This window comes from Chaetodon auriga, chromosome 15, assembly GCF_051107435.1.
Source record: "Chaetodon auriga isolate fChaAug3 chromosome 15, fChaAug3.hap1, whole genome shotgun sequence".
Classification (NCBI taxonomy): Eukaryota; Metazoa; Chordata; class Actinopteri; order Chaetodontiformes; family Chaetodontidae; genus Chaetodon; species Chaetodon auriga.
The window spans coordinates 2,619,996-2,644,496 of record NC_135088.1 but is presented as its reverse complement, the minus strand read 5'-3'; the positions used below and the strand labels follow the sequence as shown (position 1 = coordinate 2,644,496).

At 46.1% G+C, this 24,501-nt stretch overlaps 1 protein-coding gene across 2 annotated transcripts in view; it reads left to right on the top strand.

Annotated features, from left to right (window-relative positions):
• The window catches only part of klf8 (Kruppel like factor 8), a 59,808-nt gene that overhangs the window by 17,893 nt on the left and 17,414 nt on the right, over positions 1 to 24,501 (top strand). For both annotated transcript variants that reach the window (XM_076750198.1, XM_076750197.1), the window contains exon 2: positions 10,905 to 11,225. In XM_076750198.1, the coding sequence (XP_076606313.1) occupies positions 10,905 to 11,225 (321 nt within the window). The remainder of the gene's footprint in view (positions 1 to 10,904; positions 11,226 to 24,501) is intronic.

Here is a 24,501-nt window from a genome sequence, read left to right as displayed (position 1 = left end):
ACTGACGCTCCACCTTCCCCTCGCTCCTCCTGTCTCCTCCTCGCTCCTTTTTCCTCCTCTCCTCTCGGGGTTTTGCTCCCCTCTTGCAGGACAGTACAGAGATGGCGCGGCTTGGCACCGTGAGCCTCGGGCCACGGCAGCATGGCGAGCAGCGGCTGAGGGTGGATGAACGCATGAACGTCACAGTGTGTCTGAAGACGTCTGCTCAGCAAGAATATGTTCGGATGTTTAGACTTAAGGGTGACTGCAAAGTTTGCAGCCTCCTCATTCATTTCAATGAGACCAAGACGTTATTAATGTTTCTTGTCAGAAAGTCAGAGATGTCCTGATCTGGGTTCAGTTTGGATCCTTTAATGATCCCCTGAACTCTCCTTCAGCGCCGCCATGAGGCTCATTTAAAGCAGGTTTTTGGTGGCATGGCCCTTTAGCCCCGAACCAGGCTGCACCAAACACCCAGCTACCCGTCACTCATTAACCAAGACACACACACACACACACACACACACACACACACACACACACACACACACACACACCTTAACCCTTATCTTAACCTTAACCAACCTTAACCTTAACGATTTATGTAATGAGGACTTTCGTTTTGTCCCCATAAGGAAGGTGAGTCCCCACAATGTGACCATGTAAACAGATTTATGTCTCCACAATGTCAGTAATACACACACACACACACACACACACACACACACACACACACAGCAACAGAAAGTAACGGAGGTAAAGAGGAGGAAGAAAAATGAGAGAGGGGAGGAGAGGGTGAGCAAAGAGAGAGAGAGTGTGTGTGTGTGTGTGTGTGTGTGTGTGTGTGAGTGAGTGAATGTGTCTATATAAAGGAAGTGCAGGCCAAAAGCTTCTGACCCTTAAAGCTCACACACCATGAGTATGTACACAAACTGACATTGAGTTTTCCTTCATTTTCCTTCGAAGCCTCCTTCCCTAAAGGGGGTCCTCCTGCTTCTCAGGGTTGAGGCTGTAAGGGGAGGAGCGAGCGTGTGTGTGTGTGTGTGTGTGTGTGTGTGTGTGTGTGTGTGTGTGTGTGTGTGTGTGTGTGTGTCAGGGACTCCAGTTACATGAGTTGTGCAATGTTTGGACCCTGGAGCCCAGTGGGAACTGGCCTCACTGCCCTCTCCTAACTGATCTGCTCCACCGTCTCTTCTTCTCTTCTCTGTTTTCATTACAGCTTCTTATTAAATGTGAATTACTTACAGGTAAACCCATCAGGGAGTACAGGTGATAGACACTGCTGAAACGTCATTGGCCAGTTTCACCAACCTTCCTGACCTGCTCTTGAACTGGGCTTGTCTGTAAATCGATGACCTTCCCTCAGGTGTATTTTTCTCTTTCTCATCGATGGAGTTACTTTAACAACAGCAGTGTTTGTCGCTGGATTCTGAGCTGTCCAAAAAAATCACAAAGGGCCGTATTGCTGTTATTTTTGTGCCGATCATGTGTGCTAAATGCCAGAACAAAGCCTTTTAATTGGAATCAACAGGAAAAGCCCTCAGGAGCAGCTAATAAACAAAGACTTCATGAAGCCACTTGGAGTACGGAGCGACTTTGTGCTCCCATTGTTGGTCAATCTGTAACCAACCTGCAGCACCTCGGCTTTGTCCCTTTACTTCCCTCTCTCTACTGAAATGTGTCCAAATAATCCCGATTTAAGATGCCGTAAAATCTATAAAGATGCATAACCTCCTCCCATTCAGGCCGAACCTGAGCTTCGACTGCTTTTGCATTCAGCGCGATGACAAATGACTGTTTTCTATCCGAGCGCTATCGACGGCGTGTCGGGAGGATGTTCGACGGCGCTTTGAACTGAGATTGAACCCACAGCAGTATGAGCCGTTATGGGGAAAAAATCCTCCTGCCTGTCCTTTTATTTTGGTTATTTCTCTCCCTCTTCTCATGCTGATTGTGATCTTAGTTACATCAAGTGACAGTAAACCCCAAAGTGAAGCTGCTGCACTGTTAAATAATAGTACTATTAAAGGCAACTGAGTCTGAAGGGGGACAGAAACGGAAAACTGGAGCCAGACGGAGCCAAATTATCTTCATCTGCACTTCTGATGAAAAAGACTGAATGTTGTGTGTATGCCAGTGTGTATGTGTGTGTGTGTGCTGCTTGGGAAAATTGCTGCATGTGCGTTCATGGGTGTGGGCATAACCAGACGTGAACCGCGTGCGTGTGTGTGTGGACCCTGTGGGGGCACGAACAGAGTGTGGCTGACTGGGGCAATCCCCCTACCCCCACCCAAAACACGCACGCACACACACACACACACACACACACACACACACACACACACACACACACACACACACACGCTCAGGGCCGAGGGGGTTTGGAGGGAGGCAGCAGTGACAGGGAGGAGAGCGCTGACCCAGATAGTGTCTCTGTCCCACCCTCTCTCTCTCACACACTGTAAAAAATAAGCTCAGCCGTGCTTTTACTCCACAGCGTGATAATGCATCTAAATACGGCTGCTGCAAACATTTCAGATTCTCTTTATCTACTAAATTGCAAGTTCCTGGAGTTTTTCTCTCCTAATCTTAAAGCGCCTGCTGGCTGTTTTAGTGCACATGGAGAAAATGGAGATTGTGCAGTTTAAGTCACCTCTATCTCTGTTAGTGTCTCATTTTAAAGGTCAGTACAGCCGATCACACATCACAGCAGCTGTCACATTGCTCTATTTATCTTTGTTTTTGAGATGCGATTAAAAGACTGTTTGACACTTTCTTGTCTGATGAAAGAATTAGAACTAAATTCTGATTTTGGCTTTAAGGAAATGAAAAAAACAGAGGTGTAACCGGCTGAAACCAGGCACTCATTTCCAGATGTCGGTTGTGATGTGCAGTTTTGTTCTTTGCAAACTGAGATTTAGCCGTTTCTCTGTTGTTCAGGTGTTTCACTGTGAGCAGAGGTCTTTCTGGGAACAATTCGTGGTCCACGTTGCAGCAGAAAGTTGCAGCAAAAGCACATCGTCCAGATCTGTCTTTGAGGAGGATGTAAAAATGGTGTCAGCAACATCATTTCTGGAAAGATTGTCTGAACACGCTCATGTCATTCTTTGTAATTTAAGACATCATAATGCAAGAACTATGATTCTGTCGCTAGCCAACAGCTAAAAGCTAGCCTGAGATTTACCCTTGTTCAGCTTCTTCTCATAGCTAGCCGATGTAGCGCAGTAAAGAGTGATTTTCTATCCGCTCAACCAAAGATATGCAGTGTGAAAAGGAGCGTTTTGGGCAGAAAGTGGGAATGAAAGACACGCGTGTCTCCATAATACAAGCCAGTGTGGCATCAATATGATTTTGAAGCTATTATTTAAGGAAAATAGTTACATAAAGTTGCATAAATGTTCTTGTTATTGTTGAAATCCTCCTCTCTCTGGCTGTCACTAAATGACAGAGCCACAGGTGAGAAGAAGAGCCACAAAACCTGAGCCCGCTGTTAACCTTTATTTTTACGAGTGTATGAATACTAAGTAGAAATGTTTGTCATTTTTTTGCTGTAAGCTCGTCCAGCCCCCTCCTGTCAGGTCTCCGTCATATCTGTCTTCTCTCTGCTTTCACTGTTTCACATCAGAGAAATAGAGATATTTGTTTCCGTGAAACCGCTTTGGTGAGTGGACGTGAATGGAAAGCGTCCTCAGACACCTGCGACGTGACTCCGCTCCTCGGCTCCCTCCAGCTCGGCAGTAACAGGCCGGTTGCTCTGAGCGGGTGTGAACGTGTGGGACCGTATGAGGATGAAGCCGGGTGTTCAGTTCACGCTCAGTCAGCCTTCACCGGATAAAAATAGATGTGAAAAATGTTGAGATTGGCCTGTTTGAAGCCCAGAGACAGATCCCGTAGTGGACGGCTACTCTCAGAAGTACAGTCAGGGAGTTCTGACATCATCTTCGTCTTCGTCGTGTTTGTTGTCACTGGGTGCTCGTGGTTGCTGTAAGCGAAATGAATGCAAACAAAGATGCACATCCTAAAATATGTCGACCGCTGCCCTGGTTTCCTATCCTCTATAAACAAAAGCAAAAATTGAAACGCAGAAACGATCACAAAAGGAAGAATGAAATGTTTTGCGTTGTCCACCAGGGGGAGCGTTTTACCGGGTGAGACTGGCTATGTCCTGGCACGAGTGGCGTCGCCGTACTTAGCTTGAAGTGTTTCCATTAAAAAGCTGCTGAAAGGAAAACAATCTTTTCAATGTTCAAGTAAACACGTTTGAATTTATCCTACATGGACTGAAGTTTTCATTGTAATGAGCGTCTTGCGGTGATGTCACACATATGCTAATTAGATCCAGCAACATGAACTGTAGCCTCGCTTTAATTGTGCACTTTAAATTGAACTCTTGAGCCGTTAGCGGCCTGTGTTTGTTCACCTCAAACAGCCAGACTGTGCAGACGTTAGCTATAGCCAGCTATGAAAGTTCACTTTACTCATAAAGTGGTTTCATGCAGCTTCGGCGTGATCCAAAATGTTTTGTGTCAGCTCACGTGGATGCATCTTTGCTTCAGTCTGCGCTGCTTATAGTGAATTAGCATCGGCTGGTATCCACTCATGACTTTGCTCTGACTTCATATGCACTCAAGCCAGCTTTGAAATTTGCTTCCCAGCCGGTCTGAAGACCTTCAGAGCTGACTCCAGCTATTTTCTCTCAACAGTCAGGAACACTGGACCTTAGCTCGCTGTCGACTGGCTTTATTATTATTTGTTTACTCTGCTGGAACTAAACGCTTCCTCGACACCGTGTCCGTAAAAGAGTCCCATGTCTGTCTGCCTGTTTTCAGTCCTCCTCGTCCCTCTCTGCTCCCATACCGACTTCCTGTGGTGGGATCAGAGGCTGACGGGGTCACACCCACCCCACCCTTTTTATTCCTGGAACTCCACAGTGGGACCCCTCCTCTGGGGGGAAGCACACACTCACGTACTCTTGTCACTCCTCATTTACACACACATAACATGCGCATACACTCACACAGTCCCTCACCATCAGCACTCGTTAGCACTGCTCCTTCCACACACACACACACACACACACACACACACACACACACACACACACCTCCTGGCCCCCTCACTTTACTCCTTCCCCTTGACTGCCTTGTCAACCAGCAGATGTGGATCAAGCCGGATTTGCAAAAGATTCCCAGTGTTTGCTTCATTCTGTCCGGGGTGGTGGAATGGGTGTGGTTTGTATGCCGAAGCACAGCTCCACAAAGTTCAGATGACTTAAAATTTCAATTTAGTGTGTTTTTTCTGTGATTTACTGCTTACGTGGCTCCGTCTGAACTCCACCTAGCTGGAGCTCCAGATAAGGTTAAAACAAACGCTGAGGAATTATTTGGAAATCCTGTTCGATCCACGTCTGGCTGCAGCGTTTCAGTCTTCCAATCCAAAATATTTTGAGCGGATTTATTCTGGACTCTGCACAAGATACTCACAAGTCATAAAAGTGCTCAGACAAGTAAGCAGAATTTAAGGCCATGGACCTGAGCAAACCATCAGATTTTCAGTTTTAACTCTGAAATTGTTGCTGCAAAGGAAAACAGAAATTGTGAGATTACTGATAGAGGTTGTTCCCTCACTGGCAAAGGGACACGACAACAGTAACTATAATCATAAAGTGATTTGTACATGACATAAAACATGAAAGTTGCTAGTTTCCTCATTAGCGATCTGAAATTATCCTGCACGTGTTCAGGAAACATTTGACTTCTGGCAGGGCGAGTTGCTGAGCTTGGGAGCGCTAACCGCTAACATCCTAGCCTGCTGGGAACATAATGCTAATGCTAGTCACTCATAACACCTCCTAACACCTAATGCGGCCTTTAAAATCACCTCTGTTGTTGCTCAAAGGGTTGAGCTTCAGTTCATTTAATGAAGTGTGAAAATGCTCTCCATGCTAACAAGCTTGCTAACAGTCAGCTGCTTGCAAACTAAAGGGACAGTCAGTCACAGTTTATTAAGATGTATTTACAAAACTGGATGGTGACATAAGGCTAGCATGATAGCTTCCCCCATTTAGACTCAGCACAGTCAAGGTGGCTTTTTATTAGGCTCAAATTGAGGGGTGAAAGGTCACCAAGGCCGGCCTTACCCACTGATGGCAGCGACTCCCGGTGAATGAATTGTTTTCGCAGCTACATCTCAGAACGCTTTAAAAGCTCGTGTGATTGAGTCCTACAGTGACACGTTTCTGACGTCAGGAAAAAAATGCATCAAAACAGGTTCTGGTGGAAATTTCAGCGAAGAGTTGGAACTGAGGGAATGTGCTTGACTTAAAGCCTCCGGTGGAGTTTTGCCCTTCAGCTGCGCCCTCCGCAGCCTTCAGCTCTCTGCAGCAGACAAAAACAAATCCTCCTTCCACAAGACTGTCTGACGCTCACCTAAAAAAAGTCAACAATGACGCTCCCACAACTGAAAGAAGGCCTTCGTATCGCGCCTAACAGACGAGCACCAGATAGGATTTATTAGGAAATTCTGTTTTTCATTTGCGAAAACCACCCTCTGAAATGTTGGTATGAGGAAAACATAGAAAGCAGAATTTGATTTAGTGCAGCGAAGTGAGATGAAGGAGCTGTTCCAGCTTGATGAGACTTCGTAGAAGAAGGCGATGAGGTTGTCTGAGTTCATTGATTTGATTGTTGACGGGAAGCCATTTTTATTCATGCTGCCACTGCGCAGTAAGACCGGTAAGACGTGGCCGTTGGCAGAGGAGGGTTAAAAACATCATGTTATCTGAAGATAACACACAAAAGAGGCTGTAAGAGATGAAAAACTTTGCTGGAACACGTTTACTGGAGCGCCCTTCAAAGTCAGGATGGTTAATTCACAAACTCTTCTTCACTCTTGCAGTTAGAATTTACATGTAGTTAAATGTGTAACGGGAGGTTTGCATGCTCCTTTTTCCCGCAGTCCTGCTTTATATCACCTTTGTACAACGACACAGGAAGTTCTTCCTCTTCTACATGAAGTAAAAGTACTTCCTAACAACAGGAAATGCACACATAGAGTATAAAAGCGAATCAAAAGCTGCACTCCTCACTTGGAGTGTAATCTATCTTGTAGCTGCAGTGCATTGTGGTCCATTTCCTGCCGCTGTTGTTGTGGACTCTCACGTGGATCTCTTCCTGAACGACTGCTGAATGTGCCTGAACTTAAAGGTAGCTGTGTTGGAAATCACTTAGAAGAATAAAAGACTTGTCCGGAGACTCGTGGAAATAAACCGAGGTGCTTTCAGGCGCTTCATGGTGTCATTTCAGAGCCTGGCTCTGTGCTGGTGGCCGACGGGGGGGGCAGGTGTGACATCAAGCTGCCTTTACCTTTGTTCAGAGACACAGAGGGGGCTCTGTCCCGTCACAATGGGACCGAGAGACCAGTGTGATCCTGTGTGTGTGTGTGTGTGTGTGTGTGTGTGGGAGGGGTATTGCTTGCAGCCACACCCAGGCTGATTGACTGAGGCCACACCTCGCTGTGGAATCCACTGCAGCCGGGTCACATGCCAGCCTGCTACACCCGCCTCTGCCTCTCAGCGTGCAGTCCCGGGCCGAGCGAAAACACAGCAAGCAAATAAACAAAAATCACTGGTGAACGTCCAGCGATTATTTTTAAACTGACCTGGATTTTTCTTCACTGCATGAAGAAAGACAGAAAATCAGCTCTGCGGCGATGTTTAGATCCAGTTTTTGGACCAGCAGACACGGTTGACGAATGTTTTTTTAGGAGCGCCAGAAGCTCGTGGTTGACGTATCGACTTCGCGCAGTGGAACAAAATGTGAAACCCTCAGATTTTCGGTATATTATCCGCAGACGTTGCTCATAAATCAGCAGCTGTGTGCGGGTGAAAGAAGCTGTGGGTCAAAACTGCTGCAGACATTTTATAACTGTGACCTAATGCTACTACTCCTTTTATAACTATGCATTACCTTTCAGTACTTTCCCTTCGAACACCCTGAAAGGCAACACACACCGGCAGCACAGCATGTGCAGTAAAATCCTCCTAGTCATTGTTTTGTTTGCTCGGCGTCTTGATACGTCAACACTCGGTACGTCCTGGCTACTGTACCATGACTGCTTATTCTGTGGGTGCGATGCGTGCAGCCTTTCGCGCTGATCCATCCTCATTGTTTGGTAACGCGTCGGTTGACATGCATCAGATGACACAACGCTCAGCCGCCGTGTGTTGCACTGTACTCCTCCTGTACTGCTTTTGTACTTCTTTTATTGTTCTGCCGCCACTTCTGTACTCAAATGGAAAGTACAGGAAGTAAATTTACTGTGCTGTACTGAATGCAGCGTTGCTCTGCTTCACTTGAGTCTGATATATTTGCTTATGCGCTCCAAATTAAGCTTTTCCTCTGCTACAACAGCAGCTATGTGATGGATTTCACAAGCAAAACTAATGATGCATTGCTTAAAGTTAATCTATCAACACTGTGCAGGAGTTAGACCCACCTGGAGCAGTTTTGACATTAAAATGCTTCTTATGCTAAGAGGCACAAACTACTACAATGAATAGAGTGACTGTTCATTTAGATGCTCTAAACACTCAGTAATGGCTGGGCTGTACTATAGGCATCAGTATGAATATTTAAAGGACATGGATGGTGAACACCCCTCACCTTCACCGTACGCAGCGCTACATTTCCCATTATAAGTAGGGGGTTGTACAGCAGGCAGGAAGTAGAACTCATTTGTGTATTTGAGCACTGTGAGAAAGACTTCACACCCGTTCTGTCACTTCCTGTTTAAAGCTCACCCACACACGATGGCACGATCAATACAAAAATCCACGCCGGGCCGGCCGCCGTTCAGAGCGATCGGCTGGTGTTCAGTCAGCTCAGGGTCGCCTTCGGGGCCCGCAGACTGACAGAAATACGGCCCAAATGTGGAAGCGCAGATCTGCCAAAGTCAGACTTCTTCTGAAAACCACAACACGAAAGAATTCGGCTGAAATGTGACCACATTCACATCAGCAGCAGCTGAGCTCAGAGGGCCAGACAAAAAAAGGAAGAAGCGGAAGGGAAGTCCTCTTTTTTTTTTTTTTTTTACAACTTCCACTGCTGTAGATCAGCGGTGTTCAAAGTGTGGGTCGTGACCTGTGGTGGAAATTCTCTGCTGCCGGCCGACAAGCTTTTATTTTCTTTGCAAAGAAAAGGTCGAGCTAAACATTTATACCTGAGGAACGCCCCCTACCCAGGTGTGTTTACTGTAGGTATGGGTGGTGACTCCCCAGGGCGTGGTCCACACCGGAGGCATCCTGCAGGGTTTGTATGTAGGTGTTAAGAAGTCTAGACATCACGATTTAAACACAAAAGGACCTGATATCCTGCCGACAAAATGGGATGTGGGCTATCTCAGGATGATGAAGTACAAGGAACTGAAATTACAATGACAGACCCTGCGGTGGGTCGCAGCGTGGACACGAGCGGGACACAGGAAGCTGAGCCAGACAGTGAAAAATAGAAGACTTCAAAGTGTAGATGAGATGTCATATTTAACAGATTGAACCGAATGATGGAGGAAATACGGTCAGAAGAATTCTGCAAGTTTAAATCAGCTTTGTTATTTAACGAACTGGCTTCAGTTTTGATCATTAATTAATCATTTTTCAAGCAAACATGCCAAACGTTCTGCGGTCTCAGCTTCTCCACTGTAAGATTTGCTTCATATGTTTTAGTTTTAGACTGTTTCTTAGCTAGAAAATGAAATTTCAAGAATCACATTGAACTTTTAGGCAAAGTTTTTGCATCATTTCTTGTGTTTCGACGACTTTGTGAACTTTTGTTAGGTGGACAAAAAGGCTTCTGTGGAAAGAAACGTGTGTGTTCCTGAAGGGAAAACGCTGCATTGTATCGGCGTTGGCGCAGAATTCCTGGTTTCACATACATCGTCGGTGTCGTCACGTCTCAGGTGATAACCTCCGCTGCACCTCGCTGAACATTTCAATCAAACGGCGCTGCGCTCGGAGGAAACCTTCGGGCAGATGAGTCACATCCAGAAAGGTTGAGCCCTGTTTGCAGCAGCTCTCAGGGAGGAGAAGCACGTTTAAATGTCTGAGAGAGGAAGTGGACATGGAGGGAAAATGGAGACAGAGAAGAAGAGAAGGGGTGTGTGTTCTTCTACAAGTGTGTGAGCACTCCCAACACACCCCTCCTCCTCCTCCTCCTCCTCCTCCTCCTCTCGCTCTCTTTCAGTGTGTGTCTCTCGCTCGGCTTCCAGAAAAGGGTGTGTCGGCCTGCCTGCGCTGAAAGGGAGGGAGGGGTCACTTCACGGCTACTCCTCCCTGCTCCCTCTCAGAGTCTCTGTTATTTCTCTTTCACTCTCATTCCCTCACTGGCAGCCTCAGGATTAGGCCTTTGTCTCTCTGCCTCCCCCGTCTCTCTCTCTCTCTCTCTCTCTTTGCCTTTAATTTTCTATCTTTTTTCTCACCACAGTGTGTGTCTCTGTGTGTTTTCACCCCCCCCCCTCTGTTCTGGGAGATTTTTTCAGGGGGGGTTTTCTTTAGCCTGCTTTTAGACTGGAGGTAATGCTTGTTGTCATGTTTTTTTTTTTTTTTTTCCCTCCAAACTCTAGCCTGTCACTTCCTGTCTTGCTTCCTGTCCTACCTGTCTTCCTCCTTCCTTTCTCACATTTTCTTTCCTCTTTTCTTGGTTCCTTCTTTTCCTCCCCCCACCCAATTTACTCCTCGTTCCCTCTTCAGATCCTCTAAATCCCCTCCTTTGACCTGGAAGTTTTAGTTCCTTCCCCTTTTCTCTGCCATACCCCACCCCCCTCATCACCTCCTCTTCCCCTCCCTTCATTCTGCTCTTCTTCTTGTGTTTCCCAGCAACCCCTCCTTCCTCCTCTCACGTTCTGCTTCTTCTTCTTCTCCTTCTCCACAGTGCCAGTCGACAGCTAAGCAGAAGAAGAGTGCCGCCGGTGCCCAGAAGAAGCAGAGGAGCCCGGCCAAGCAGAGCGCCCTGACCCAGCAACCGCCGCCGCCGTCATCATCGCCACCGCCGCCCACGTCCCAGGAGGAGGAGGAGGAGCCGGCGACCAGGCCTCGGCCGCCACAGGAGGAGGGCGAGGAGGAAGCGGGCGAGGAGGAGCGAGAGGAAGTGGCGACACAGTGCGTGAAGAAGAAGGAGGAAGAAGAGGAGGAGGGCGGGGCAAACATGCCCTCTGTACAGATCAAACCGGAGCCAGAGGAGATGGAGTGCACGGTGAGGAGGGGTGGATGGAGGCGATTGGTTGATTGATTGATTGATTGATTAGAGGAGGGTGGAGGACTGAGCAGAAGAGTTGGTGGGTGGATGGATGGATGGATGGATGGATGGATGGATGGATGAGAGTCAGGTGGGTCGGGGCAGGTGTGGCCGCCGCTCACGATCAGACGTGTTCGATCGGGTCGAGTTCACACATGTGGGATTAAAATCAGACAGAAGCCGAAGGAGGATTTTATCTGAATACTCGCAATTATGTCGGCATCAAGAAGATTTACAAATGAGACAGTGATGAAATGAGTATTAATTTGTCAAATTATGCGTCTCTGGGCTCTCCACGTGCTCCAAGTTCAGACAATTGATGAACCCTGAATGGCAGCCATGTTTAACTCGTACCCAAGTTAAGTTCATCGCTGAGATCTGGGAACATGGTGCAAATGCTAAAGGCTAAACGCAGGAAGCAGGAGTGGTCAGCTGATCAGACAGGTTGTAAACAAACCTCAGCTCTCAGCTTTGACCTACTGTACTTGCTGTAGTTGTGCACACACAGATTTCCTGTGTGAGAAGAGATTATCATGCCGATGTGAGTGCTGACAGTTTGAAGGAGCTCAACCTTTTCTCTTACTGTTGGTTTTCATACCTGAATGCAAAAAGCGAGAACGCAGGTGTCTAAACTAACTGCAGATTTAGAGTTACTGCTCAGTATTTTAGGATTATCCTCCATCAAAATCCTGCTGTTTCTTCAGCGACGCTTGAAGATGATTGTAGAATTGTGGCATTATCTTTTAATTAGGAGACCAAACAGAAAAGAATCCGAGAGATTTACATCTCTTCACCTGCATCATGATTTGGTGTAGATATGTCTGCTGCTACTTATCTCCTGAGCTTATGAGTTTGTGCAAGATCTGCTGTACTTTCACGGTTTAGTAACAGCAGTGAGTTTCTATTTCCTCGTCTCATGTGGAGTTTGTATGTGAAAGTCACGTTTTCTCTCACTGCTAAAAATCATGTTTGGCAGAACCTCAGATCACCAAACAATCTGAGAGTTAATCAGTTGTTTTCTGAATTGAAAATCCTGCCGACAGATGGGAGCAATTCTTCAGAACCGACACTCGAGGAGTGACGTCATTTTGAGCTTGAATAGATGTTGATTTGACAGCTTTCTCCAAAATATCATGAAAGTTCAGCAGCCGACTGAAAGCTGAAACGATGCTTTTAATTGAAACTGGAGAGACGTGAGTGACAGGCTGTCATATTCTGAGGATGTTCTTCAAAGACTTAAGATTTAGGATAAATCATCCCACTGACAGAGCAGTGGTATCACATTAGTCCCTGTTCCACTTTATCACCAATTAGCAGGACTTTTATTTTGTAAATTTATGTTCGGTGAAGACGTTTCCTGTGAAGACAGAGGATGTAGAGGAGGAATCGAAGGGGAAAGATGGAGTGAAATGGAAATTCTGGGCTGTGAATTGGTGGGTGGAGCACACACTGAGCTGATGATAGATGGAGATCTGTAGATGGATGGAGTGAAGGAGGTGCAGATGCAGACAGAGAGATGTATGGAGGGATGGATCGAGCTGAGGCTGATTGGATGGGGTGTTTGTGAGGAGCAGGAGGAGCTTGGTGGTAGTTGTGATGAAGGTCATGAGTGCTTTTAGTTTCTTCTTCTTCTAAACAAACCAAACAAACAAACAATCAGCAAAAATCACATATTTACTTAATCAGTCACTGATTTTTTCCCAATAATTAGTCAAAGTTTTATTTAAAAATAGTGAAAAATGCCTTCTGTGGTCCAAATCCTAAAGAAATTCCAGATTTTAAAGGGACAAATTTGACAGACTGGAGACGCTAACACCAGAGACTGTTTGGATTTTAGCTTTAGAAATGATGAATCCATTACACGATGAGGTTCATGTTTGCACAATGGTAGCGTCAGTGCTCAGACCAGCAGGAAACCTGTGGACGGTCCGCAGTAAGAGCTGCTGCTGGAGCGACTTTGAGCAAAACACTTAACCTCCTGTAGCTCAGGGCCAGCAGCAGCAGCAGCAGCAGCAGCCGGGGAATGACTGAAACAGTGTGAATGTGTGAGGCAGTGTGAGGCTCCGACAGGCTTTTCTGCATTATGTAGATGATGATGAGTCGTTCTGCTGTGTCGACGTGGTGTTGGGAAAGCGAGGGAGTGGAGCAGATTGACCTGATGGATGCCGGAAACGATTGCTGGACGGATAAAAAGATGCAGAGGGTCATAAAACAATGAGCAGGCGCTTTAATTGCTCTCACAGTGAGTTGACATTTTCGGTTTTGCATTTCGAGCGGCGACGTTGACCTTTTGTTTGTTTTAATCCTGAGTGACTCTCGGGGAGAGCATCAGGAGAACAAGCTCCATGAGGCAAATGGTGACGAGGTCAGAGGTCACGGCGGCGCCAAAGTGTCACGACAGGAGACCCTCTGAATCGTTTTGAGGAGAAAAGCTCCTCTGGAAACCAAACTCCTGCTCGGGTTGCCCTGCATGTCGTCCGAATGCACCAGTGGTTTCATTTCTCAGGACTGGACTATTTCGGTCAGGCCGTCCGCTAATAAATTAAACTAATTTCAGGCGTCGAGCTGCATCTTTTTCCTTGTGATTTACTCCAAACCAGGGAGTTCCTCTGAAGCAGGGGAGTGCCCGTATCTTTCGATCGACTCCTCTTTTTCTACGTCTGACCTCAGATATACATGTCTCAGAGGATTTGGGTGGTGTAAATAAACTTGAGAAAATATGCAGTTCAAGCGTTTAAATCATGGCCCGACAAAGAAGTTTAGAGGATATAAAATAACACGAGCACTTCACAGAAAGAGAATTTAAGGTATTAAGTCGCCACGGCTGCATAATCATATTGTGTTTCATGCCAGTTCAGAGTGTGAGCCAGCCTTCATAAACTAAATATATCCGTGATATCTTTATTGGTTTCTGCTTGTAATGGGATTCCTCTTCGTAAAATCAGTCTGCATTTGGCACATGTCACCATTTTATAGATTTGATTGGGGATTTGTTGGTCTACCTGTGCAGCTCTGCTCAAATCTGGTAAATTTTGGAGCCGTTTTCGTTGCTTCCCATCATGTATGAATGCAGAAGAGTTTGTTTTAACAACGAGGGATCTGCGACTGCTCATGGATGAAATCTTGGCCTGTTTTCTTGCTGAAATCACTGATATAAACAAACATTAAGCAGCAGCTGAAAACACTCATAGCTGAACTGTAGTTGTTGTTTTGGGCTTGTCCTGAATTAAGACGACTGTCAATTAGTAATGACGACGATGGGAGGTTCCAGTGGCCCGTCCTGAACTCCTTTGTTGGCATGTTAATGGTTGATTATACCTTTTTTTAACCCTCTGTCATTAAGATTATTTCTTTGCGCCTCTTGTCTTCTGAGGGGCCACATGATGTTCTTGGAAAGGTTCTTCCTGATGCCTGCTCGTCACAGCTCATACTCATGTTTGTCTCCTGGCTGGTTGTAGCTTCCCATCCATATTAGGGACACAGTGTGCCTCGACTTTATGAGCGCTAATTAGATATAATCATAAGTAATAAATGCATTGGGACTGTTAGCATGTTGCCATGGTTTAACTTACAGGTTAGCATCACAGACATGTTGTGACATGTGACTTTGACATTTCTGACTTTAGTGTTAAGTTGAGAGGTAGGACCGTGTATCCTGTTATAATCAGAGACTGGAGATGGTATAGAAGAAAGGGCGTGAGCAGTAATGATAAGTCGCAGGCACGCTACGGCAGCCATTAACTCAACATACTGGGGAAGGAGGGAAGGGTGTTGTCAGCTGCAGGGGAGGATGGGTGAGGTATGAAGCTGTAGGAAGTGTAAAAAAAGCAGAGAGTGGAGAGAAGATGGGGAGAGAAAAAGAACAAATTGACGTCGAGGAGACAGATGAGGAAAGGGTGCAGATGGAGATAGGAGGGAGAGGTGGAGGTGGAGGTGGAGAGGGTGTGGAGGTTCAGATAAGGAAATGCTGCACTGCAGGATTATGACTGCCATCCATTTTGTCCTCCTCTCTGCTGTCTTCAGTGCTCTTGTTTTGTTTTTCATAATGCTGTCGTCCTTGTTGGCTCTGCAGGACGTGAACACCGAGGCTAGCTGTTCCCCCTGGTTCTTATTAGGAAAGCTAACAATGCTAACAGGCCTTTTCAGAGAAAGGGCAAGCGGGGAGATGTTTTTAGTCTGTGGCCATAAAATCAATCGAGAAGGTCGATGGAGTGCAGCAGGTTTTTGAGAGATTGGCTTCAAAATCAAAAGCAGCAGATTATTTCTTCCTGTGCACCGTGCTAACGCTTTAGCATAAGCTCTGAAGAGTGATAGGAGCGTTACATTATCCAGGATTACCTTCAGGTTATTTTATATTTAAAATAATTTTTTATATTGTACAAATGGAAACTAGAACGGGTCCAATAGTAAAATGTTGTCCCTCACCGACATGGTCTGCATCCATATGTGGAAATCTGCTTAAAGAGAGGAACTCCTCTGTTGCTTTCTGTGCTGAAGGAAGAGGTTTTGTGACACCACTGGACCCACAATCCTAGAAATCTCCCAATCTGGGTTATTCGGAACACAGACTATACCAAGATTTGCATTTGTGATGGTATGTGGGAATGTGGGATAGGCAGGACTGAATCTAGCAGGGAGTGGCATGCTTGGGAGCGGAGATACGAGGTAAAGTTAAGAGGAAAGTCACATGCAGGACAGGAAACCAGCTGTTCTCCATCCTCCGCTGACGCCCTCAAACTAAAGCAGCCAACGATATGTAGAAACAGCGCACAGATGGGATTTGTGTACCCTCCAATGTGGTTTTCATGTCGAAGTTGTGCTCCCAGTTAACATGATCAGGTCAAGTCAGCTTTGTTTAGATAGGAGTCTGACAAACAGGACCGACGGAGAGCGAGCTGCAGAGAGAAAAGGACAGAAAGCCAGAAAACAAGCGACTGAGTCACGACACGCTCACCAAAATGGAACCAGCGGAGGTTTTGTTGTTTCTGAGTGTGCCGCCGGTCGTGTGTGGGTTGTCTTCATTTAGGTTAAAGTCTGGTTTCAGATTGTGTTCACGCATGTGTTGTTTATGGTTGAGGCCTAACCTCTAAGCCTCAAAGCCATGAATATGCTGTATGTGCAGAGTGAACTAAGCTTCAGCAGGTTGAGAGTTTTCACTTCACACGGTCGTCTTTGCAGTTCAAATTAGGTCTTTTTTGGCTGTTTTTGGTGGCACGAATCTGTTATGATCTTATCGTTCATCTACCAGCTAATGATCCAGGAACAACACATTTAGATCCTGCCTCTTGTCAGCCAATCAGCAGCTAGTTTGTGATTTTTGATTTGCTCTCACTGCAGTGGCCTGCAAGTTTAAAAACAATGAAATAACCCAAATATTACAGAATTCACATATAATTTCAGGTTTGCTTTGATGCACGTTTCCACTGATGTATCAGCCGTTCAGCCGAGGCTCCTCTGTTCTATTTATTTTGTGCTCATTGAGCTTCTCCTCACCAAGGAAGCAGGCACAGTTGCATCACACCTGCCCAGGCTTGTGCCAAAGGTCATTGAACGTCACCTCGTCAGTCTTCATTTGCAACAAACCTTTTCCACAAACATGCTTTTCTCGCCAGGTTATAAATCTGCTCTTACCAGTGAAGAAGCCAATTACACGTCGCCTCTGGCTCTGCGGTGGTTGAGTTTCTGCTTCAGTACAGTTGATCACACGAGACAAGCTTCTTCTTTGTTTCTTTTCTAGTTATTAAAAGCAGTATGAGGCGTGGAGTTCCCCAAGGCTCAATGCTTGGCCTCTTTTATTTACATTAACACACGTGTGTTTGGCAAAATTATGTCAAACAATGAAATCATTATCAGTATGCAGAAAACACACAGTCGTGCCTCGCCCTGTCTGCAGCTGACAGCAGTCCCACAGACAACACAAGCAACACAAAGAGAAACCTTTATTAGAGTTTAACACATTTAGCTCTTGTTTTTGTTTTTCTCAAGATTTTATGTATCAGAACTGTCTGAGATACACATACGCTGCTCCGTTGGTTAGTGGTCATGTTTCTGGTGATTCAGTCATTTTTATTGATCATCTGAGTTGATCATTTATTTTGCTGAGGATAATCACAGATAATGTGCAGAAAGTGTGTCATCAGGCCGAGGCGTCGGGTGGCGAGCGATGTTTGCAGAGACCGATCGATAATTCCACCCTGCAAGAGCCAAACTGTCCACCTGCTGTCAGAAAACTGACTCCTGATTGGCTGATTTAGACAGATCTGATAGAACAAGCAGCATCATATGTTCACAGTGAGGGTTTGGGGGATGGGTCTGGTATATGTATGTATGAGTGTGTGTTGTGTTGTGGCATGGTTTGGGTTAGTAAAGGGTCGGGGCTGGGTGGAGTAGTATTGCGTAAGGGATCATTAAGCAGAGTGTGTGTGTGTGTGTGTGTGTGTGTGTGTGTGTGTGTGCGCGCTATGACCACACCTCTGTGGCTGCCTCGAACAGAGGGGAGTGGAGTTTCCTGTCCAATAAAAGTCTCCAGGAAGCAGATCCTCCTGGCATTTGATCCTCTGGGAGCCGACAAACACTTAAACACCTCACATGAAACTTGTGTCGCCGTTATCGCCTTCATTCTGACTCGTCTGCATCGCCGCTGTGAACAAACAACAACGCCGGCACGACGATCGTTTTACATCCGTTGTTTATGTAATTTTTCCTAATGACACAGTCTCCATTCTCTTAATGATGATTGTTATAGAAATTAATGGCATAGATGTTTGTGTACGGTGGCCTCGAAGGACAAAACACATAGAAGAAGCATGAGGAAATCAGCTGAATTGATGATGATGATGATGACTCCTCTGCACACCTCTCTTAATTTGAAACCTTGCACCCCGTTCCTTGCTGATGATTGGCTCCTGGTCCGTGTGGCCAATCACTGACTTTAGAACAAATTCACTGAGTGACCTCAGCAGGCTTGCAGCTAGTTATTATCTTCATTATTGTTTATTGTTTATCACTTGACTTGTAAAGTGACCAGTCCGACCAGCGCTCTTAAACCTAAAGATGGTCAGTTCATTATCACACAAGACAAAAAAAAAAAGATGGAAAATCGACTGGTTTTCCATCAACTTCCGGTTTGCTCTCCGGTAAGGAGACGAAGAACACTGAAGAAGAGGAGGAGACGATTGGACGTGCCGATTGGTTGGCGAGTGCTTGCGGGCGTGCCAGGAGAAGGTCAGATGTCATGCAGACGACTTCCTCTCTTTTTCCAGGACGCCACCTTCATCTCATCTTCTCTTTTCCTCCTGCCGTCATTCTTCTTCTACTTTCTCTCTCAAACTCTCACACTTTGTCCTCTCTCTCTCTCTCTCTCTCTCTCTCTCGCTCTCTCACCCTAATAGGATATGTCGAGGGAGGCTCTGCTTCCGCTCGCCCCATCACCATGGCAACCGCGGCTCTGGCGGGAGTTGCCGAAAAGACTGTGTAGCCTGACCCCTCCCCCCCCTCCTCCTCTTCCTCCACCTTTCCAGACCAGCCCCTCTCTCTCTCTCTCTCTCTCTCTCTCTCTCTGCTTCTTCCTCCTCCTCTGTGTCTCTCTCTCTCTTTCTAACTCCCTGCTTCAGCCAAAGGCGAACACACACACACACACACACGCACACACACACACACACACACACACACACAAACATACTGAATACCTGCCAGCACAGCACAGTGAATAGCCCTGTAATCTCTCTCCCTCTCCTCTCTTTCTCTCTCTCTCTCTCTCTCTCTCTCTCTCTCTCACATATACACACAAATACACACACAATGAGGCCCTCTGTGTGTGTGTATGTGTGTGTGTGCATGTGTGTGTGTGTCACTGATGTATGCACATAAACAAGTCAGTTGTCCTCCAGCAAACAGGAGCACTCATGCACAAAGACAGGCCACAACACACACACACACACACACACACACACACACACACACACACACACACTAAGACACACATGTACACACACTCTATTACTCCCCCCTGTGTGTGTGTGTGTGTGTGTTTGTGAGAGAGAGCATGAGACATGAGAGGTTAGAGGCCTATTTGCTGTGCTTTTGCCAGGAGGGCTTTGCTAGCATGAGTGTTACTCAGTGTGTGTGTGTGTGTGTGTGTGTGTGTGTGTGTGTGGGAGTCTATGGTTGAGCATTCAGTCCATTCAAAGGACAGCACATTCACAATTTTGGGATGCAGGGAGAGAGCTGATGTGTGTGTGTGTGTGTGTTGGTTTGGGGGGGCATTGCAGATAGTGGACAGATGCAGCTCCCTCTGCTGGTGCAAGATGATGATGTCATTGTTGGCAGCCCACTTCCTCCAGAGTGGAGCTTCCAGGAAGCAAAAAGAGCAGCTGTGACTGGGACAGGATGTGGATGCGGCTGTGTGTGTCTGTTCAGAGCTGCTGTGAGTGACATGCAGCTGGTTCTGTGGATCAGCTGATGGATGTATTCATTCACACAGAGGACCAAACTCCTCTGCACAGGTTTCACTTTCATCCCCTTCTCACGGCCATTAAACGAAGACATCTGGCATCAGCAGCAAAAATCTATCCGCGTTAACAAGTCATTCAGTCTAGTCAGCTCTAAAAATAGGATGTCATTGAACCAAGTGAAAAAAAAACCTGCCCTGTGTGGTGAGATAAAGTCACCTGCGTCCAACACAAACAGACTGTTTCCCCGAGTTAAGCCCAGGCGGCGCGTCTGTCGTCTTTAACGAGCGTTAGTGGTGCTGAAAGTTTCATGGCTGCCGTGACCGAGCCAAGATTTTTGTGTTTTTCCATTGGTAAAGGTGATGATTTTGAAATAACGCACAGTCAGTAGACTCGAAATGAACTCGGCGAATAGACGGGTTGATGTTTCTCCACCCTGGTTTTTGCAGTTTCAATGAATTCGTTTTGTTTTCTTGCTTCGCTGTCAGAACGTCGCTGAGCTGCTGCTTTTCTTAGTCCCTGAAAAGCTTGTCGTTTGAACACTGAATGATTTTTTTTTTTTAGTCTGTGACATTACGTCTGAAAAGGGAACCGATTGAAAAGAGGGCACGCTTCAGTTCCTGGAGGACTGACTTTAAAGAGGCGCTCTGAGTTTGTACGCCGTTGATCCGTGAGTGATTCTGAGGTGTCACCTGAGGACCGGAGTGACGAGCCTCGAGCTTTGTTGAACTGTTTTGACCTGTGAACTGCTGCGAGGTGCCCTGCCTGAACGATGTGTTCCTCAGCTGGGTGTAACAAGTTCATGCACATTCTTCTAAGGTCACAGAGAGGCATGCTGGGAAACGTAGGAAACCCATAACTGAGCCATAAAGCAGACTAAGAGTTCAATACAACTTTATGTTTCTGCATCTTCACTTGCAGGGAAATCTTGTGTACAGCCTGATTCTGTGTGTTGTCTTCCTGACAGGTACGATGACACTTTATTTAATATCTTTACTGTAGAGATGCCAAGGAGTGGAGAGGCTGCTAGGCAGACTTCTGACTGTGTATGAGTGGAAAGGGCGTTGCAGCACAAACAATCAGACAGGTTTTAAACAAGTCCAGTTCAGCCCAGTCATGTAAACTATTTATTTAGAAGTGAAAACGAGCTAGCATCCACGCTTGTTTGTTGTAGCGCTCTTCACTCGTTTGTCTCACCAGTGGAGGTTTTAGCCCGTTAATGCTGAAAAAGGCTTTTTCTTTTGTCCTCAAAGCAGGGGGGGTGTGGGGGTGGGGGTGGGGGGGCATTGAAGTGTAGGCAGACTGAAATGAGATAATGTAAGTGAGGAAGAGGGAAAGGTGATTTATGTGACTTTCACTTGTGGCTCGACTCCCTGGTGTCTGACAACATGCTAATTCTATCACATGTCCTGACATATGCTATCTTTAATCAGAGTCTACAGGAAGGATATTTTACATTTTATTACAATATGACTGCATGAAGCACCTATACATTGACAAGCTCGTTAAATACTAATGGCACTCTTAATTGGATCTTTATTAAAAACAACTGTTCAGGAAAGGTCTGCTAATTACGCCTACATACAGTATGTTAAAATCACCCACAGCATTAATTCAAAAGTGAGTAACACAATGTTGTTTGCTACAGACGCATAATTAGACGTACAGGCACTTAATCGGATTCCTCCGTTCCTCCGCATTTATTTCCTGCTCAGGTTGCCTCATTTTTTGGTATTTGCTCAACCGGTATTTGATTTTTGTTTTAATTGGGGAAGTTGCAGCGTAGATTCGTGTGCACTCGGCTGCTCAGCTGTCATTAAAACTCTAGTAAAGCTTGAGGTTGGAGTCGTGAAGTCCGGTGTGGGCGTTTGGGACCAACAAGTCACTAAGCACCCAGGAAATCAACACTGGCAACTCCTATTAGGTAACATGAGGCTGAGAGTCGGTGTCGGTGTTAGCGCTGGCTAACAGACACAGCGAGCTGCGCTGGGATCAGCCTGCTAACAGGTGGGCGAAGCAGAGAGGGATAGAGTGCAGGGTGTGGGCAGTTGGTGTTTCACTGGGTGGGTCAGGCTGTAAGGGGTGGAGCTGCATGTGTGTGTGTGTGTGTGTGTGTGTGTGCGCAGGGCGGGGCTGTGTGGTTTATATCTCCCCCAGCTGTTGTTTTCATGGTATCGTCCAGATCAGCCTTCACGCTCCACCTCCTCGGGCCCACAGTGCGCTCAGTACACGCACACACGCTGTTTATTCCCCCCAAAAATCTGAGTTAAGTTGTGTTCATCACAGACTTTGATGCAAACGCTCCCAGCAAATCAATACCAAAGGTGCCCCTTCTTTCACCTCACTTCCATCCTCTCATCTTCCTCCTGTCTTCACCTCCCACTGTGTCCAGCCCTGTCTGTCCTCCCTTCACCTTTTACATACAAACAGTCACAGTATTGTTTGTCTACCCTGAGACCTATTGATTTCTTCCCCACATCGCCCGAAAGCCTGTTTTTTTTGACTATATGCACCATCCTTTTCTGTGTGTGCTTTTTTTTTTTTCACCAGATCATGTTCTCCACATGAGGCCAGTAGGTGCAGCAGTGTAGTGTTACAGAGTCTGTCGTTGGTTCCCCCTGGAACCATCTGGCCAGTAACTTTTGGCCCTTTTCCACCAAACACCAAAGAACCAGCAGTCAGTTTTGCCAAGTGACTGTTTGCATTTGCACAGTGGCTGAAAACTTGTGAAGATTAGAAACATCAGACTGACTGTGTGATGTTTGAATGAATGTGGGAAATGAGGCGTGCAAAGGTAGAACGGAGGGTGACGAGCTTTTGTTCATAACCAGATTTCTTGATCGCTCACTAGGCTACCTAGAAAATCTTGATACTTGCAACTGAATGAAGCTGTGGGTGTGTAGCAGTAATCAAAGCTTGTGTTTGGCCAATAATAACTTGAACTAATAGTTCCAGGGAAGCTACTTTGAAAGTACTACCTGAGCAGGAAGGACTTTTTGGAAGGCAGAACAACAGGTTATCAACTGAAACTGAACTTGGCTGCTGTGGCTCGCACAGATGAAGTAATAAGTAATCTATTTTATCGGTTACAGTTTGTGCAAAAGTTCCTGGGATCGATAAGAGACATTTGTGACAAGCGAGACCTGCTTTGTTAAAAGGTTATCTGTCTCTGTGTCTAAGTCTGACACATTTATTACCAACTGTTTGGCCCGTAGGGAGGCGGATGCATTCTGTGCAGCTTTGTGCAAAGATTGGTCAATCTTTTCTTCCGCTTACTGAGGCTTGTATGCTTTGGATAAAGGCCACCTTCCTAAAGAAGTGACGCTATGATGTTCACCAGCAGTCTGTCAGGGAGCAGACTGTAACACTGCATGGAAACCGTGTATCATTAAAATGTAATTTCTTAATGGGAGTTTGGTATGGGAGCTGTTGGCTCCACTTGCGTAGCCTGTCATAAATAAGTTATGTGGCTGCAGACAAAGGTGTGTTGATTAGCCCGTCGGTGCTGCCTGTTAACCCTTTGTTAAACGGCGCAGTCACATGACAGATACCCCAACACACCTGGTGACGCAGAGCCGTGAGTCTGCTGTGCTTCTCAAATTAGGAGAAACCAGTACGGATAGAGTAAAAAATCTGGCCGTCTCTCTGATCAGATTATAAATGCTGCAGCTTCTCTCACAATCATACAAACTGCACCATGTAAAAAGCCTTCTGTGGGCACATAAGGGTACTGGTAGCAGAGCTGTATTATCACTCATTACTGTAACTATATGAGACCCGGTGTGAGCGCAACATGATCAAAGTCCTGTGGACAGATTACATCTTTCTCTCAGCCCGGCTTTCTCACAGTCGCAGCTGCTACCCGCCTCCATTCAACTTAGAGATCACATGAATTAACTGCAAGGCGAAGACTGGGTGACCCATTTTATGGTGGAGCAGTTGAACTGAGAAGCGCACAGGGAGAGAGCGGAGAGGTCTGGCGAGCTCCACTGCAACACGCCGTTTCTTCGTGTTGCATTCAGGCACGTTGGGCTTATTGTTTTAATTTGACTCGCGTTCCAGCCCTGGAAGATCCCTGCGATTGTTTCAGAGACCGTTGTTTTATGGCTGCTGCCTGACTTACAAACAATGCAAATAAACTGTACTTCAGGGCGAGTGAAAGGTTAAGATTTCAAGTGAGGCTCAGTTTCTTGCCTTTGTGTGAAAGCAGAGACAACACAGAGGGTCTGTGTGTTCAGATCAGGATTGGAAGTGATGCATTGTGGTGAAAAGCAACACATTTCTGAGGTTGTATCGCCTTTAATCCTTATAATTTATTCTTCTTGGGTAAAAACATGGTCTATGCTCACAGTTTTAACCTTGAATTCCCATTCAACGACTGTGTTTCTCATAAGCCAAATGTCTGATATTCACTATAAAAAACTGGATCTTCAGTGGATGAAAGCCTGTTTTCATGTGGCTGCTGGCTGAAGTGATCTGCACACGTGTAGCAGAGAAGATTTGAGTGTGTTTTCATTGTTTGGCCGTTTAAATGTTCATCGAAAAGAACTTAAAAATGCAGAAATGGATGGAAAACCTTTGACTCTTGGACAGCAAACACTTTTATCTGAACAGCGTGGCCTCAGTTTTAACTCACTGCCTTCACATTAAAGACTCAGGTGTTCTGATGGGCAGACAAACCAAAATGTGAAGCACACAGAATCAGCTGAGTATTGTGTCAAGAGGAGTTTGCCTCTTTCCGCTGGCTAACGAGCTGCCATATATCCTCATTTTTAAGCTAATCG